This window comes from Perca fluviatilis, chromosome 22 (assembly GCF_010015445.1).
Source record: "Perca fluviatilis chromosome 22, GENO_Pfluv_1.0, whole genome shotgun sequence".
Classification (NCBI taxonomy): Eukaryota; Metazoa; Chordata; class Actinopteri; order Perciformes; family Percidae; genus Perca; species Perca fluviatilis.
This window is the reverse complement of record NC_053133.1, coordinates 1,501,225-1,516,187: the sequence shown is the minus strand read 5'-3', so window position 1 is coordinate 1,516,187 and position 14,963 is coordinate 1,501,225. Positions and strand designations below refer to the sequence as shown.

General features: G+C 40.6%; 2 protein-coding genes across 3 annotated transcripts in view; one reads left to right on the top strand and one right to left on the bottom strand.

The window, feature by feature from the left end:
- The window catches only part of ift74 (intraflagellar transport 74), a 28,455-nt gene extending 20,003 nt beyond the window's left edge, over positions 1-8,452 (top strand). The window contains exons 17-21 of the mRNA XM_039789605.1: positions 2,490-2,616; positions 2,755-2,918; positions 4,865-4,990; positions 7,571-7,631; positions 7,799-8,452. Of these exons, the coding sequence (XP_039645539.1) occupies positions 2,490-2,616; positions 2,755-2,918; positions 4,865-4,990; positions 7,571-7,631; positions 7,799-7,911 (591 nt within the window). The 3' untranslated portion in view covers positions 7,912-8,452. The remainder of the gene's footprint in view (positions 1-2,489; positions 2,617-2,754; positions 2,919-4,864; positions 4,991-7,570; positions 7,632-7,798) is intronic.
- A 2,520-nt stretch (positions 8,453-10,972) lies between these two features.
- Positions 10,973-14,963, bottom strand: part of zcchc2 (zinc finger, CCHC domain containing 2) — a 42,466-nt gene continuing 38,475 nt past the window's right edge. For both annotated transcript variants that reach the window (XM_039789600.1, XM_039789602.1), the window contains exon 14: positions 10,973-14,433. In XM_039789600.1, the coding sequence (XP_039645534.1) occupies positions 14,372-14,433 (62 nt within the window). In that variant the 3' untranslated portion in view covers positions 10,973-14,371. The remainder of the gene's footprint in view (positions 14,434-14,963) is intronic.

The following is a 14,963-nucleotide window of genomic DNA, read 5'->3' as shown; positions in this document are numbered from 1 at the left end:
GTACGACGTGGAAATGGCCAAAATCGCACTAAGTTCGAACTTTGAAATCAAAATGGCGGACTTCCTGTTGGGTTTAGGGTATGGCTCTAATGAAGTTTTTTGTACATCTTGACATGTTACATATGTGTACCAAGTTTCGTGAGTCTACGTTAATCGCACTGCAGGGGCTCAATTTTCTTAACTTTCTAGGGGGGGGGCGCTAGCGAGCCATTTTTGTGCGCTTATTCCCGAAACCCTTAAAATACATTTTCACCAGACTTGATGCGACCGCCAAATTTGGTGAGTTTTTGAATATGTTAAGCCCCTCAAAAAGGCAATTCATTTGATGGGAAAAGAAAGAAAGAAAGAAAGAAAGAAAGAAAGAAAGAATAATTCCTTCAGTTTCAATAGGGCCTTCGCCGCTGTCGGCGCTCGGGCCCTAATTACAGTAACAGGGCCTGGTGCCGGATTTCTGGCATATGAATATTTTAGAAAAATAAATAAATTAAAAAGTCCACATGGGATTTGTTTTTGATGCGCTGGGTTTAATCAATCATCGAACTTCCAGCTACCAATGAAACGAGTTCTAGCCAATCAGATGCAAAGTAGGGCGGGTCTTTGCCGAAAAGCAAAAAAAAGTTTCAGGCTCAGGATTTCTTTTCACTTTAAGCCCTGCAGTAAGGCAGAGAGATAACAACAAAAAGATGGAGTAAATAGCTAGATGGGAGGGAGAGAGACGGAGGAGTAAAGAGATAAGTAGTTATAGTAAAACTAAAGTTATAAATAGTTATAAATAAAACGACTATAGTAAAATACCGGAGGGGGGCGGGGGAGGAGAAAGTGTGGTAGAGAAGACTAAAGGCCCCCACTCACCAAGCAAAAGGCTAAGAACTAGTGGGGACGAAGACCGTCGCCTCGCCTCATGTCTCCTTTGTCTTGGCCAAAAAACATTGAAGCTGACGGCCAACTACCACGTACACTTTGAGTCTACGTGAGAGGAAATAACTCTCCCTGCCAGCAGGCGGCGGTAATCTATTCGTCATTCAAAAAGGGAAAACGGATACAAACGTTGCTATGATACCTACTAAAACTAAACAGAGTTTGCCTGAAACCGCAGCAGCAAAGAGCCTACGTCCCTCTGCTTCACTTCCTGCGTAAGACAGCAGACCCTGGGAGATGGCTCACCACACTGTCCATCTCCTGGCCTGTCATCCCTTCTCTGGGCAGAGAAGTCTTCCTGTGGTGGGAGCGAAGCGGAGGGACAGAGTGGCCGCTGGCTAGTTAGCATTAGCTTAGTTAACATTAGCTTGCTAATTGCACCCAACATGACTTCGGGCTACACTGGTTACAGAAAACGAGCCAAACAAAGTTGCCACTCATCTGGTGATGGCAATGAGAGTGTATGAATGAAAAATGTAGTTTTCTAATCTTTATATTAAATTTCACAGTATAAGACATACGTTTGTTAACACTAGTTTATTTTGTAATGTGTAGGTATGTAGATCTTTTAAAAGTCATTTTTATGTTGAAATTAATATACCTACACAAGTATTCAATTCAATTCAATTCAATTTTATTTATAGTATCAAATCATAACATAAGTTATCTCGAGACACTTTACAGATAGAGTAGGTCTAGACCACACTCTATAATTTACAAAGCCCCAACAATTCCAACAATTCCAGTAATTCCCTCAAGAGCAAGCAGTGCGACAGTGGCGAGGAAAAACTCCCTCTTGGGAAGAAACCCTGGACAGACCCAGGCTCTTGGTGGGCGGTGTCTGACGAGCCGGTTGGGGGTGTGATGAACAGTGGCGATAGTAGTCACATTAATAATGGAACAGTGACTGGTAGCGGAAGCTGCAGGGCAGCCGCAGCATGACATTGCAGGGCATCGCTGAGCTCAGCAGGGAATGCAGCAGGACCACGGCGACAGCTGCAACCAGGGTCTTGGTGCCAACGTTCTCGCAAGGAAATACGGCTGGGGAAAAAAAGCATAAGGACTCCGGGGAGTAAACTCCCCAGAAGCTAGGATTAGTAACAAGCATTTCTGGGACGGGCTGCACACAAATAGTAATAGTAATAGTAACAGTAATAGAAACAGTAATAGAAAGGGAGAGGAGAGAGCAGCTCAGTGTGTCAAAGGAAGGAAGTCCCCCGGCAGTCTAGAACTATAACAGCGTAACTATAACAGGTAACTAAGAGAGACAGGTCATAAGGATATGACGTTATGAAGTTATGTATCTTGTTGTAGGTTTGCCATATTATGGACATAATGTGCAAAAATAGATATTCCAATCGTTTGAATCGTCCTATGTGTTTTTTTAGAAGGAACATTCAAACGTAATTCTTGTTTCAGTTTTGACAGTCCTATGTGTTTTAGGGTTGATCAGATGAGATAAAGATTAAAAGTGAAGTGTGTGTGTGTGTGTGTGTGTGTGTGTGTGTGTGTGTGTGTGTGTGTGTGTGTGCGCGTGTGCATGCGTGTGCATGCGTGTGGCGCGTGTGTAGAACATGTTGCGGCTACATCAGGTGGATACAGTAACAGCCAGTGAGCTAAGAAACATGCAGGAGGTGCTGGTCAGCAAGGAGACGGAGGTGGTCCAATCAGAGAGCACTGCCAGAGGACTGACAACTGGTAAATTACACACACACACACACACACACACACACACACACACACACACACACACACACACACACACACACAGACCCTGTAAAGTATAACCTCTTTGATAAACCTATCGTGCCAAACGAGCAAACTATCACTCTGTAGAGTCCCAGCGTCTGCAGCAGGACCTGGAGAAAGTGCAGCAGCTGGAGGGGAAGATCACAGGTGAGCTCAGCACCCTGAAGGAGCGTGTTGCCACCATGCAGTCTGAGCTGGTCACCTACCAAGACCTGGACACCCTGAGGCACACAGCAGAGGAGAAGAAAAGGGTAAGAAGAGTATCACAAATTTAGTATGTTTAGTCTGTTTCCCTCCTGCCTTGACTTTACCTAAATACCTATTCTGCACATTCCTATATTGTCCTAATGATAGAATAACGTTTAGAAAACCAAATAGCTGGGTTTTTGCTGTTGTTTTTCACAAAACAGCCCCCTTTAGGAGTAGCGTTGAATAACGTTGGTACTCTCCTACGCCTCTCTGTAGCAGCATAACTGACACCTTTGCATGATTGCTGTACAGTGTATTGAGACACAGAAACTAATTTGCACGCCAATGTTCATTCACATGCACTTATAATCATAATCCTATTAAAACCCACCAGGTCTCCGGCAACCCGGATAAGCGGGTTCAGGTTGGCTTTGCATTGTCCATTAAAATAAAAATGTTTAACCCTACCCAGCATTCCATTTCCCTCTTAAACCATCGAGCGAGTCATTTTCACCCCTTGCCTGCAACAGTGTCAGCACTAACAAATATGTAAATTTCATGAAGCAGTTAAATTGTTCATTTTATCTATTTTCATTTTTTTTTATATTAAGTAAGACTTGACAAAGTAACTATTTAAAAGTCAGTTTATAGCTTTAGCCTGTGGCATTACGGATCGAACAGACACTCTACCAGTGCATGCTCCCGGTTTTAGAGCCAACACTAAAGAATAAAATATTTCTAATTAGTTTAGCTAGTGCAGTAAGCTAACGTTAGCTAAAAACTGCTAGATGAGTAAAGTCTAACTAGAAGGATGTGTATGGCTTGACTGTCATGGTGTCACAGTGTCTGAGGGCTGCTGCCATGATACGTGGGCTCCTCATGCTAAAATCAAGATTCCTCATTCCATCAAAATGACGGTTTCGTTGATCTCTCCCCAATCTCATTCAATTCAATTCAATATATTTATAGTATCAATTCATAACAAGAGTTATCTCAGGACACTTTACAGTATGGATAATGTTGATATAATGACTAAGTGGGTAAAGGCAAATAATAGAACAGTTACAACAGTCTGGTAAGTTCAGAAAATGACATCACTTTAGTGTAATGCAGCCTTTAAAATCAGGAAAAGACAATACTTATGTCATTATTAAAATCTAAGACGATATCTAGTGTCATATCACGATATCGATATAATATTGATATATTGCCCAGCTCTACTTTACAGATAGAGTAGGTCTAGACCACACTCAATTTACAAAGACCCAACAATTCCAGTAATTCCCCCCAAGAGCAAGCATTTAGTGCAAAAGTGGCGAGGAAAAACTCCCTCTCAGGAAGAAACCTCAGCAGATCCAGACTCTTGGTAGGTGGTGTCTGACGGTCCCGGTTGGGGGTGTGATGAACAGTGGCAATAATAGTCACAATAAAGATAATGGAGGACGCCATTCAGGACGCCATTCTCCATTCTCCCTCACTCATGTCCACTTGGGGGTTTTAGGTATAAATGATCATATTTTCTTATTCTTTTTATACCACACCCTCCATAACTCCTAGATGATAAATAAACCCATTTTATTCATGAATTGAGAGACGAAGGGATTTTATAATAACAGAGTTACATGCATTTAAAATGCCAGGCGGGTAAAAATGACCCGTTGGTGGTTCTAGTGTTAAAATGGACAGTCATGCTACACAGTCTCTGTGATTCAATCACAAATCAGCAAATGGATTTGTTTGGATTGATGTCCTTGTTGCTATAGAGATGGAAAAGCTGCACTCTAGAGATGGAGACTGTCGACGTTATTGGCCCATCAGCGCATGACGACAAGGGTGCAGACGCTCTTGGCCGTCAGGTTTGGCGGTAATTGTACCGCTAAAGAGCCTTGTCGGTTCTAGTGGTAAATACTGTTGAATAATTAAACACAAAAGTCGAAAGTATGTGTTTCTATTTAGCTTTAGACAGCTAAACTGCAGACTAACCAAGTGTGTGTTTTCTCTGGTGCAGAGACTACAGGAGGACCGCGTATCCCTGACTCAGCGTCGGGATTCATTGGGGCAGCTGTTGGAGGAAATGAACCAGAAATATGAGGCTCTGAAGACCAAACTGAAACACAACGAGACCCATGCTCAGGTTAGAGAGTTTTACACATCAATATATATCAACACAAATTAGGGCTGGGCGTTATGGAAAAAATCAAATATCACGATATTTTTGACCAAATACCTCTATCGATACCGCAACAATATTGTAGTGTTGACTATTGGTGCTTTCACAAAATATTTACATTTAATGAGATTTTTGATAAATAATCAGTAATGTGGATATAATGACTAAGTGGGTAAAGGCAAATAATAGAACAGTTACAGTAGTCTGGTAAGTTCAGAAAATGACATCACTTTACTGTAATGCAGCCTTTAAAATCAGGAAAAGACAATACTTGCGGTATTACAATTTCGAAAATCTAAGATGATATCTAGTCTCATATAACGATATTGATATAATATTGATATATTGCCCAGCTCTAGCACAAATATAGCTATATACAATGATATAAACATGTATAGATGCATAACATGTTTTAAAAAAAAAAATTATTACGGTTATAAATAAAGATGTTTAATTGTTTACACCTAATTTACAAGTTGATACTTTTGTCAGCATCAAAATTGGGGTTGCAAAATTCCGGGAATTTTCAAAGTTGGAATCTTTCCATGGGAATTAACAGGAATTAACGGGAATAAATGGGAATAAACTGGAATTAATGGGAATAAACAGGATATTTTTAATATTGCTTGTTATAATACTGTTAGTCTATAACAGGGAACTTAAATGTAGTTGAAAAAAAACATTTTGCTTTTTGGTTAAAACAACCTGATTTAATGCAACTTCAGTTGAATGTCCTCCCTGTATTCATCAATGACATGCACACATTTTTGTTTGCTATTATTATTTATTATGTGTGTTAATTGTATAGCCCACCAACCATAGTAAATCAAATTCCCCAGCTAAACTTTCCATGGAAAGCAATATTAAAAATATCCAGTTTATTCCAATTAATTCCCATTTATTCCCGTTATTTTCCATTATATCATGAAAGTTTCCAAATTGGAATGTTTCCAAAATTCATCAGCAAAAGTTTCTGGAAAATTTCCACCCCTTTGCAACCCTAATCAAAATACCAACTACTGGTTCAGATGCTAATCAAAACTGTATTCACTAAAATTTGAATGATTGCTTTGTTCTTTTCAACGCCACACCAAGTTAGACACTGACTTTAGATTTCAGTCCTCTGCTCTCATCCTAATGAGGAGAAACCCCAAGGCTGGATTTGGCACAAAGAAATGTTATGCAGGATTTTCTTTAAGTACACCAATATGTGATTTTGTTAAGTGTATTCAAATGCACCTGAAAATGGAGGAAAAACGGACACAACTACTGATCTGTATGTACATACTTTTTAGTTTCTGGTCTTAAAAGTAATCTGCAGTCACAGTGCACATGCACAGTGTTGATCAGATAATGACTTAAATTTTGACACCATGGGCCCTATTTTAACGATCTGAAACACAAGTATGTGGGCGGATCTCGGGCGCTGTTGCTATTTTACCGGCGGGATAAATGACTCTTGCGCCCGACGCAAATCTAAAATGGGTTGGTCTGAAGTAGCTAGGTGTGGTTTGGGCGTAACGTGAAAATAACCAATCAGAGCGTCATCTCACATTCCCTTTAAGAGCAGGAGCGCTTGTTCCATGGCAGATTGCTATTATAACGGCGGATATGCCTGGCGCACGCCAGCGGGAGCTGCCGTGCGAGATGCGGCAAAGTAATAAATGCCCGTCTTGGCGGGCGGGCGCGATGTTGCTGCGGCCTCTCGGGCGGTGTCTCCTCAAGTCTGGAGAGGATTGCTGCAGCCATGGAGCGTGGGCCTCCAAACGCACCACCTGCACCTGTTGTGCCCCTTCCTCCTCCCCCCACTCCATCTCTTTCCCCCCACTCCACCAGGAGCGCATCGCGCATTACTCCCGAACCAGATTCCGCCAGAGTGTCCAATCCCGCCGTAGTTCAACATCACGTCTCCTTAAGTCCTCTAATATTTCCTCATTTATGTCATCAACACATCCATGATTCATGGAAATGTGTAAAACACAACAAGCCACAAAGAATGCTGCAACTTTTTGAGGACTGTACTGCTGCGTCCATTTAGATGAGAGAAGCAAAGTGTATGAGCGTTGTGCACACGCTACATTATGGCCAAGCATGCGCCCCTAAAATAGCATCTGAATAACGCGCTACTGACTTTAGACTAGCGCCACTGACTTTAGAACAGGTTTTTCCTGGTCAGTGGCGGAATTGTTTTCTGAAACTGCAAAATAGCACCAGGGGAGCGCAAATACATTCCCTAATTTACCGACGTGCGTCCGTGGAGAGGTGCAAAATAGGAATGATACATGCGTCGGTGTACAAAGGCAATTGCGCTGAGTGCAAGATAGGGCCTCATATGTGTGTTTTATATTGAATGTAGGGGATTGGTTGACAGGTGGTGGTACAGCATTCTTACCTTCTTTGTGTGTGTGTGTGTGTGTGTGTGTGTGTGTGTGTGTGTGTGTGTGTGTGTGTGTGTGTGTGTGTGTGTGTGTGTGTGTGTGTGTGTGTGTGTGTGTGTGTGTGTGTGTGTGTGTGTGTGTGTGTGTGTGTGTGTGTGTTTTTCAGCTGGCTAACCTTGAGAGGAAATGGCAACACTTGGAGCAGAACAACTTTGTAATGAAAGAGTGTATCCTTCTGAAATGCGTCTTTATCTTTATTACTTCATGTTTTTTGTTGTTAAACAGTGGTGTGGTGTGGTGCGCTGTGACTCATCACACATCACATATGTCTCATATGTCCCTTCTAAAAGCCACCCATTGGTAATCAGTAATCTTTCCTCAACTGCAGCATCAGTCATCGCCTCTAAATCTCAGGAGAGTGACTACGCCTCAGTTGCTAAGAACGTCTCCCAACAAGTGGCAGAGTACAACAAGAGTCTTATAGACTCCTTGCAGAACAGGAGTTAAATACACACACACACACACACACACACACACACACACACACACACACACAGTCTGACAAGTGTCTGTTACTATTTAGTAATCCCAACCCATTTCAGTTAATGTCATGATAAAATGGTCAGCACATGGAGTAGTTGAACACTGATGCTCAGTTGTCTCTTAACAATGCATTGATAGCCACCTTTCTGTTTGCTATCAGTAGCTCTCTGTACAAAAGGACAGATTTTGCAATTAGTTGTTTTAAAAAGTTAAACCATGTTTTTTTTTCTTATGGTGTTTTACTCTCAAGACAAAACCTTTTTGTTTATATCCATTTCGATATTCAGTTTATAAAGTGTTTACAGTTTGTGATGACAAGTTAGACTGTAGCTGCTTACTGTCCTAAATAACTAAATGTGTCCATGTAGTCAAAGTTAAAAAGTTTTTATCTACTATATTTTGTAATTAAATGTACATGAGATTTTGCGGCTTTGTGTAAACATATATTTAAAGTGCTCTGATCATTTGAATAAAGGGGTTAAGAGAAAGGAAAACAAGAACAGAACATTTTGGATGGAAGACTCAGGATTTATACAACCACCAGGTGACCACAACAAATACCTATAGGACAGGATTCACTCAGATCGCACTACATGGACTCTTTTGTAAAAATAGCAGAGATATGTAAACCAATATATGACATGAAAGGCTGCCATATTTTGTAAAATACATTGCCTCTGTTACGCAACAAGCATGTCAAATAGTCCAATGATGAATATTCAAGTATAATCTTATGCCAGTATGTTTTGGATGGAACCTTTTCTGTCGACCAGTTCAGAAGAATGCATTTTCTTGCACAGAATGTAAGCATAGAGCCTCCTTTTATATTTGCCAGTGACAGAGGCATATGATATCCCAAGTATCATGCACATAGGGTCAGACTCTGTAGTAACTGATCTTATCAATTTCCCATCTTATAACATTCCAGAATTGCTGTATTTTCATACAAGATTGACCATTTCTGTTTTGCATTTAGGGCATAATGGAGAAATATCAGAATTGAACTTATGGCGATGAGATGGGAATATATGGGGCCGGTGTCGAATTTTGAATTGCTTTCACACTGTTACAGACCGTGATGTTTTTGCACTCTTCCAGGCTTCATTCCAATCATCATCTTTAATATCTACGCCAAGTTCTCTTTCCCATGATTCCTTTAAATGAGAAGTGTTTGTGGCGTTGTAGTCTTTGAGCAAACTGTAAAATGAGTTTATGGAGTTGCCCAGACGTGGCCTGAAAAGCTACCTCTCAGAGCCAGAGATATTTTGTAGTGTTCGTCCTGACATAATCCCTCACCTATAAATAACTTTTTGTTTTAAAATTTTGTTTTTAAATATTGTATTTTCCGATGAGTTGACCAAAAGAGATCAAAGTGGGTCCTTCCAGTAAGCCACACAGAGTGGAGATCCCAAACACGGAAACCATTCTCCGTTATTCCAGGTGAGAAATCCTGGTTGTCACATATTGGGGTGAATGTGAGACCTACCTTCTGACAGTCCGCCATGCCATAACACTGGAAACTGTAAGTGGGTTGTTATAGGATGAATAGTTTTTCATAAATTATAGTTTTTTTTAAAGAGAAATTTAGACATGGAGCTCTCTATATCAAACCAAAGAGACTGTGCACCCACCCGGATATTTTCTAATGTCCAGGAGGTCACGACCACCCTTTGAGGATGAGAGACATAGTGTAGCTTTTGAATTGCAATTCTGGAATGTTATAAGATGGGAAATTGATAAGATCAGTTACTACAGAGTGTGACCCTCTGTACATGCTACTTGGGATATCCTATGCCTCTGTCACTGGTAAATATAAAAGGAAGCTCTATGTTTACATTCTGTGCAAGATAATGCATTCTTCTGAACTGGATGACAGAAAAGATTCCATCCAAAACATACTGGCATAAGATTATACTTGAATATGTATCATTGGAGTACTGCTACTAATAATAATACATTTTATTTGGAGGCGCCTTTCAAAACACCCAAGGTTACCTTACATTGGATTAAAAAACCGCAAAACGGGCAGTGACAAAGACGAAACAGGACGGAACAAGAGACATAGGAGACACAAGTTAAAACAATACTGTTGTAGAAAAGGAAACAGTGCATGGTATAAAAGATAAGCTATAGTGAGTTAGCCAGTTAAATGAGTGGGATTTGAATGGGGTCAGGGAGTTCCAGAGCCTGGGAGCAGTGCAGCTGAAAGCCCTCGCACCCACTGAGCTGAGGCGTGGCGCGGGGTGGGGATGGTTAAGAGCGCGGAGGGAGTGTAATGCTCGTTTCACGACAGAAGCAATCTATTTCACAAAGTATGGCAGCCTTTTATGTCATATATTGGTTAAGATATCTGCTATAAGAGAGTTTATGAAATGCTAGCTGTTTGAAACTGAAAGCTTCCTCCTCGACCCATTTGAAGGAGCTAAACCGACCATTGAGGTTTTTGATATCCGTGTGTGGGGCGATAACTGGGGCCATCTGAATTGGATATAGCAACCTAGGGAGGAGGTTTATTGTCATTGTTTTAATCAGCCTAATGGCATCTCTTCTGATTTGCTGAAATTCATTCTGTAGCCTGAAAACACACTAAACGGATTACAGTTTATCACAACTGCTTACACACATTTTCAAAACTATGTCTCCTTTTTTCAACCCTACACACAATTCCCAAAACTGCCTCCGGGCCTACAGCATTGTTGTTGAATATGGTTTAATTATTCGAGATACAATCATTTATTCCTCAAATCCTATTTGCATTGTTGGCCAAAACCATATTTATAATTGCATCGTCTCTTGTACTGTATATCTGTAAACATTCACCCTTGTCCTCCATATCTTTGCATTTCCACTCTATAGAGAATTCAAAAACAGTGTGTGCGGTATAGTTACTGTAAAAATTTACAAAATATTGTAGTACAGCATGATTACCAACATCATTCATACAATGCATTGAATAATTAAGTACATTAATTACTTTTGACCTGCGAAATACCCAAACAATAAATCAAAAGTGAGTCGGGACAAATTCACTTTCTATTTTTAGATTTATTGCTTTTAATTAAAGGGGGAAAAAAACAGATCAACAATTTGCATAAAATCCAAATTTCGCTCTAGAAATATATTTGACCTTTCCAGTACATAGATATCAAAGAGTACAGTAAACATTACAACTGAGGGTGGCAGCAGACCTCGCAAATGTACACCACAGCATTTTTCATTCATGCATTTTCAAGGCCAACACAACTACACTTGGGTTGTTTGGTGCATCCTCAGTATATACACTGGACACATCTGCTCACTGCTTGTGATCACTGGATCCAGAACTCTGCAGGATCTTCTGATCCACTTCAAGTCTCGAATGAAAGGAAGAACACTGGGAAACCGTTTGGGACATTAATAACGGTTCAATTGAAACTAGAGACAGTCTGATCTAACAGCAGTGTGTTTGGTGGTGTGTGTCAATATCTCAAATTCTCCTGACCGTCACTTTATCCATTCAGGAAAATAAGTGTGTATGCATAGACTTTAATTCAACTAATGCACTGACAGTAGGTTGAGCAGTGACGGCAGACAAAAACAAAAGCAGAGCATCCACTAAGCCCTGAAAACGACTTAAGAGCAAGGACACACACATACACACACAAAATACCCTCTGACCAGGAACACCACAGCTTGGACACAACGATGCTGAGGGAAATCATGAAATACCACATTAACTTGGAGAGACTAGAATAAACAAGTGAGTGCGTCACTGAGAAGTGGCATCCTGCCAGGATATCGATGGCGTAAAACCAAAATCCAACATATTTTTGTCTTATCTTCAGAGACTGGACAGAAGACGCCTACAGACGCCCGTAATGTACACTTCACTATCAACAGGCCACGAGATGTTCAATGTTATCTGATCTCAATGATTTTGTAACGTGAGAACTGTTAACTCCTTATTCCCACTTTCTCATATGGAACCTTAAAGTGTTGAATATTAAATACATGAAAAACCTCAAATAAATCAATGTGAATAAATTGTGTAAAATATATAAACCAACCATGTCATTATGAAATTGTACTTCAATATGAACATGCCTTTTTATTTTATTTTAAATGACACTCCTTTAACGCCACTTCTTTTGCTCTAACTAGCTAAATCTGGTCGTTGTGGAGCTGTTAAGCTTGCTAGTTTAAGAGGCAGGGGGCACGTGATTGGCTAAGGTGAGAGGTAGTGATGGTCAAATAAAGCTTCGCGAACCACTGTCTTTATTTACTCCGCTCACTAGATGGCGCTCTCTGTTCAAATAAAAAGGTTGTGTTTTCAACCCTTTGTTGAACAGAGAGCGCCATCTAGTGAGCTCAGAAAGTAAAGACAGTGGTTCGCGAAGATTCATTTGACCATCACTAGTAAGAGGGCGGTTGCCATGGGGGTTACACAATTCTATTATCAAATAAAAAAAGTCACTATAAAACCAAAAATGATGACATTTCAGTGAGTTGAACTTTAATTTAGTTTGTTCAATTATTTGACCGTGTTAATGTAATTACTTATTTAATACTATACGCTTTGGGGCTCACGCTGCCTCACGTTCATTATTTCAAAGGTTTCCCAAAACCCTTTTTGAAAGCCATCAGAGAGAATCCCATTAGGCAGTACACTGTACACGCTGTTTTCTAGGTGTTCAAGTCCTGATCCACGAATACGGATCTCAGTTATCAGCCGTTTTGTGGAAAAATCAAAACCCGTAAAATATTTCAGATTCATTTAGTCAACGAGCAAGCACAGAAGGAGGCCGTCATTGCCCACCTCGGTGTTTTAGCGTCATCCTGCTCTTACACAGGCTCAGAACGGAACCAGCTGGGAACAGTGAACTCACGACGAGGCTGACAATACTGGCATTAAAGTCCAAACAAATAGATTTGGTAGGTAAGTAGTGGTTGTTTTTTAGTTTTTCTATAGAAATGTCTCGATGACTCAATCTATACGTAGTTTGGCTCCACCCTCTGCAGAATTGTACCTTGACAGCTGACACTTCTCTACTAAAACAGCTCGTGACTGAACAAAAAGGTCTTGGAGAGAGACGTGGTCCGACTGTTGGGTGGTGGCAGACTGGTCTTCTCTTCTGTTGTTGGTCTACAGTATGTGGAGTTTGATATAGAACACAGGAATCTCTCTCTCTTAGAAATCGGTTTCACACCTGAAATATTAAAACTACACTAAAAACAGTCCAAATGCTGTCTATGCTGATTATTAACGGTTTCATGTTAATTTTGTGAGAGTGAAAAGGAATAAATAAATCCCTAGGCTACATCTGCTTGGATGTGGTGCCGACTGTTTGCACTTGCGTTCCTGCTTCGCTATAGTGCATTTCACCAAATAAAACCATTTTAAAAATGAAAATAATAATAATAAAAAAAACACTTCATAAAGCAGAAATTATCTTCCAACCACAACGTGTATCAAGCAGCAAAAATGCACTACAGACGTACACTGTGATACGGTCAGGTTCTTACAGGGCCAGTGTGTAGGATTTAGGGGGATGCATTGGGAGAAATGGAATATAATATTCATAATGAGGTTTACTAACTACCGATGTTCTTGTTAGCTTAGAATGATTCCTTCATATCTATATATGGGGGCCATGTTTCTACAGTAACCCAGAACGGACTTACGCTGGCTCTTGAAAGGGCCTGTCACGCTTTCTCCCGTGGGTGCTGCTACACACTTGGAACGGGAGGGGTGAGGAAAGGGGGTTCCTATTTGTTGCCATCTGCAACCTCACTGATAGATGCCACTAAATCCTACACACTGCTCCTCTGAATGAGAAGGTGTACACATTCAAAAACCGTACAGCAAAATTGAAAATGAAAACAAACAATATAATCCATCTTGCCGACATTCCTTTTCTGATTATTAATTTTTTTTTAAACTGCTGTACAATTTTGTCCGACAAATAAAATCCTAGCTGAACAGTAATATTGAGGAGAAAGCAGAAATGCGCTGCTTTAGAAATAAGTTTATAAGAACCTTTTTCTCCAACTTAACGTAAAAACACACACAAAAAAAAAAAAAAAAAATCCTCAAAATTCCAAATAATTAAGTAATAAGTTAACCATTTCCAACCCTCAGTGCAAAAATATCAAAGACAAACTAAAAAGGAAGGGACCGGGAGTCACGTGGGCCGGTGGCGTGCACGAGACAGTGAATCATCTCCATGGGAACAACATTTTCTCAGGCACAAGTAGCTGGGCTTTGTCCACGGAGCGGAGCCCTTGGCAGGTCACTTTCTTTTGGAGAATGTGGGGTGGGGTGTGAAGTACACAGAAGCTCCAGGGCACTGCTCACACACACGGTGCCTGGGGGAGAACAGGCGAGACCAGAGGAAGAAACCAGAGACTCCTCTTCCTCCTTTCTTCTTCTTCTCCTTCTTCTTCTTCAGTCGGCATTGTCAAGTGCTTCTGAAATGTGGGAGGCTGCGTACTTTAACCGGAAGCCACCTGCAATGTCACCAACACACAGGCAACCACATGCACACATACAGAGAGGCATCCAAACACACAGAGGATATACAATCAGTGGACAGTTGACACAAACAACAGTCTCAACATCGCTAAAGGTCAGTGATGGCCTAAACACGCGTTTTCTTCATGGACATGGGTTTTAAACCATGGACTGAGGTGTGTGTGTGTGTGTGTGTGTGTGTTCTGTACCATGCTGGCAGTCACTGGTTTGCCATTATGTCTAATGATAAAACCGCTGACTTTCAATGAACATCATTTCTGTTATTAATGTTGCCTTATTGTTGAATGACACCCTGTTCACAGGGCAGGAACTGATGACATAATCGTGACATGACAAGTCCTAAATGTTTAGGACTTCTGTCATTAAGGGCCATTCAATTTTTGTCATGACAAGTTGACATTGTTTAGGTTGTCTTGATTATGACGACTTGACATTAATTAAAGTGACATTACCAGAAGTTGTCTTGGTCATGACAAGTTGACATTAAATTTGTTTGGGATGTCTT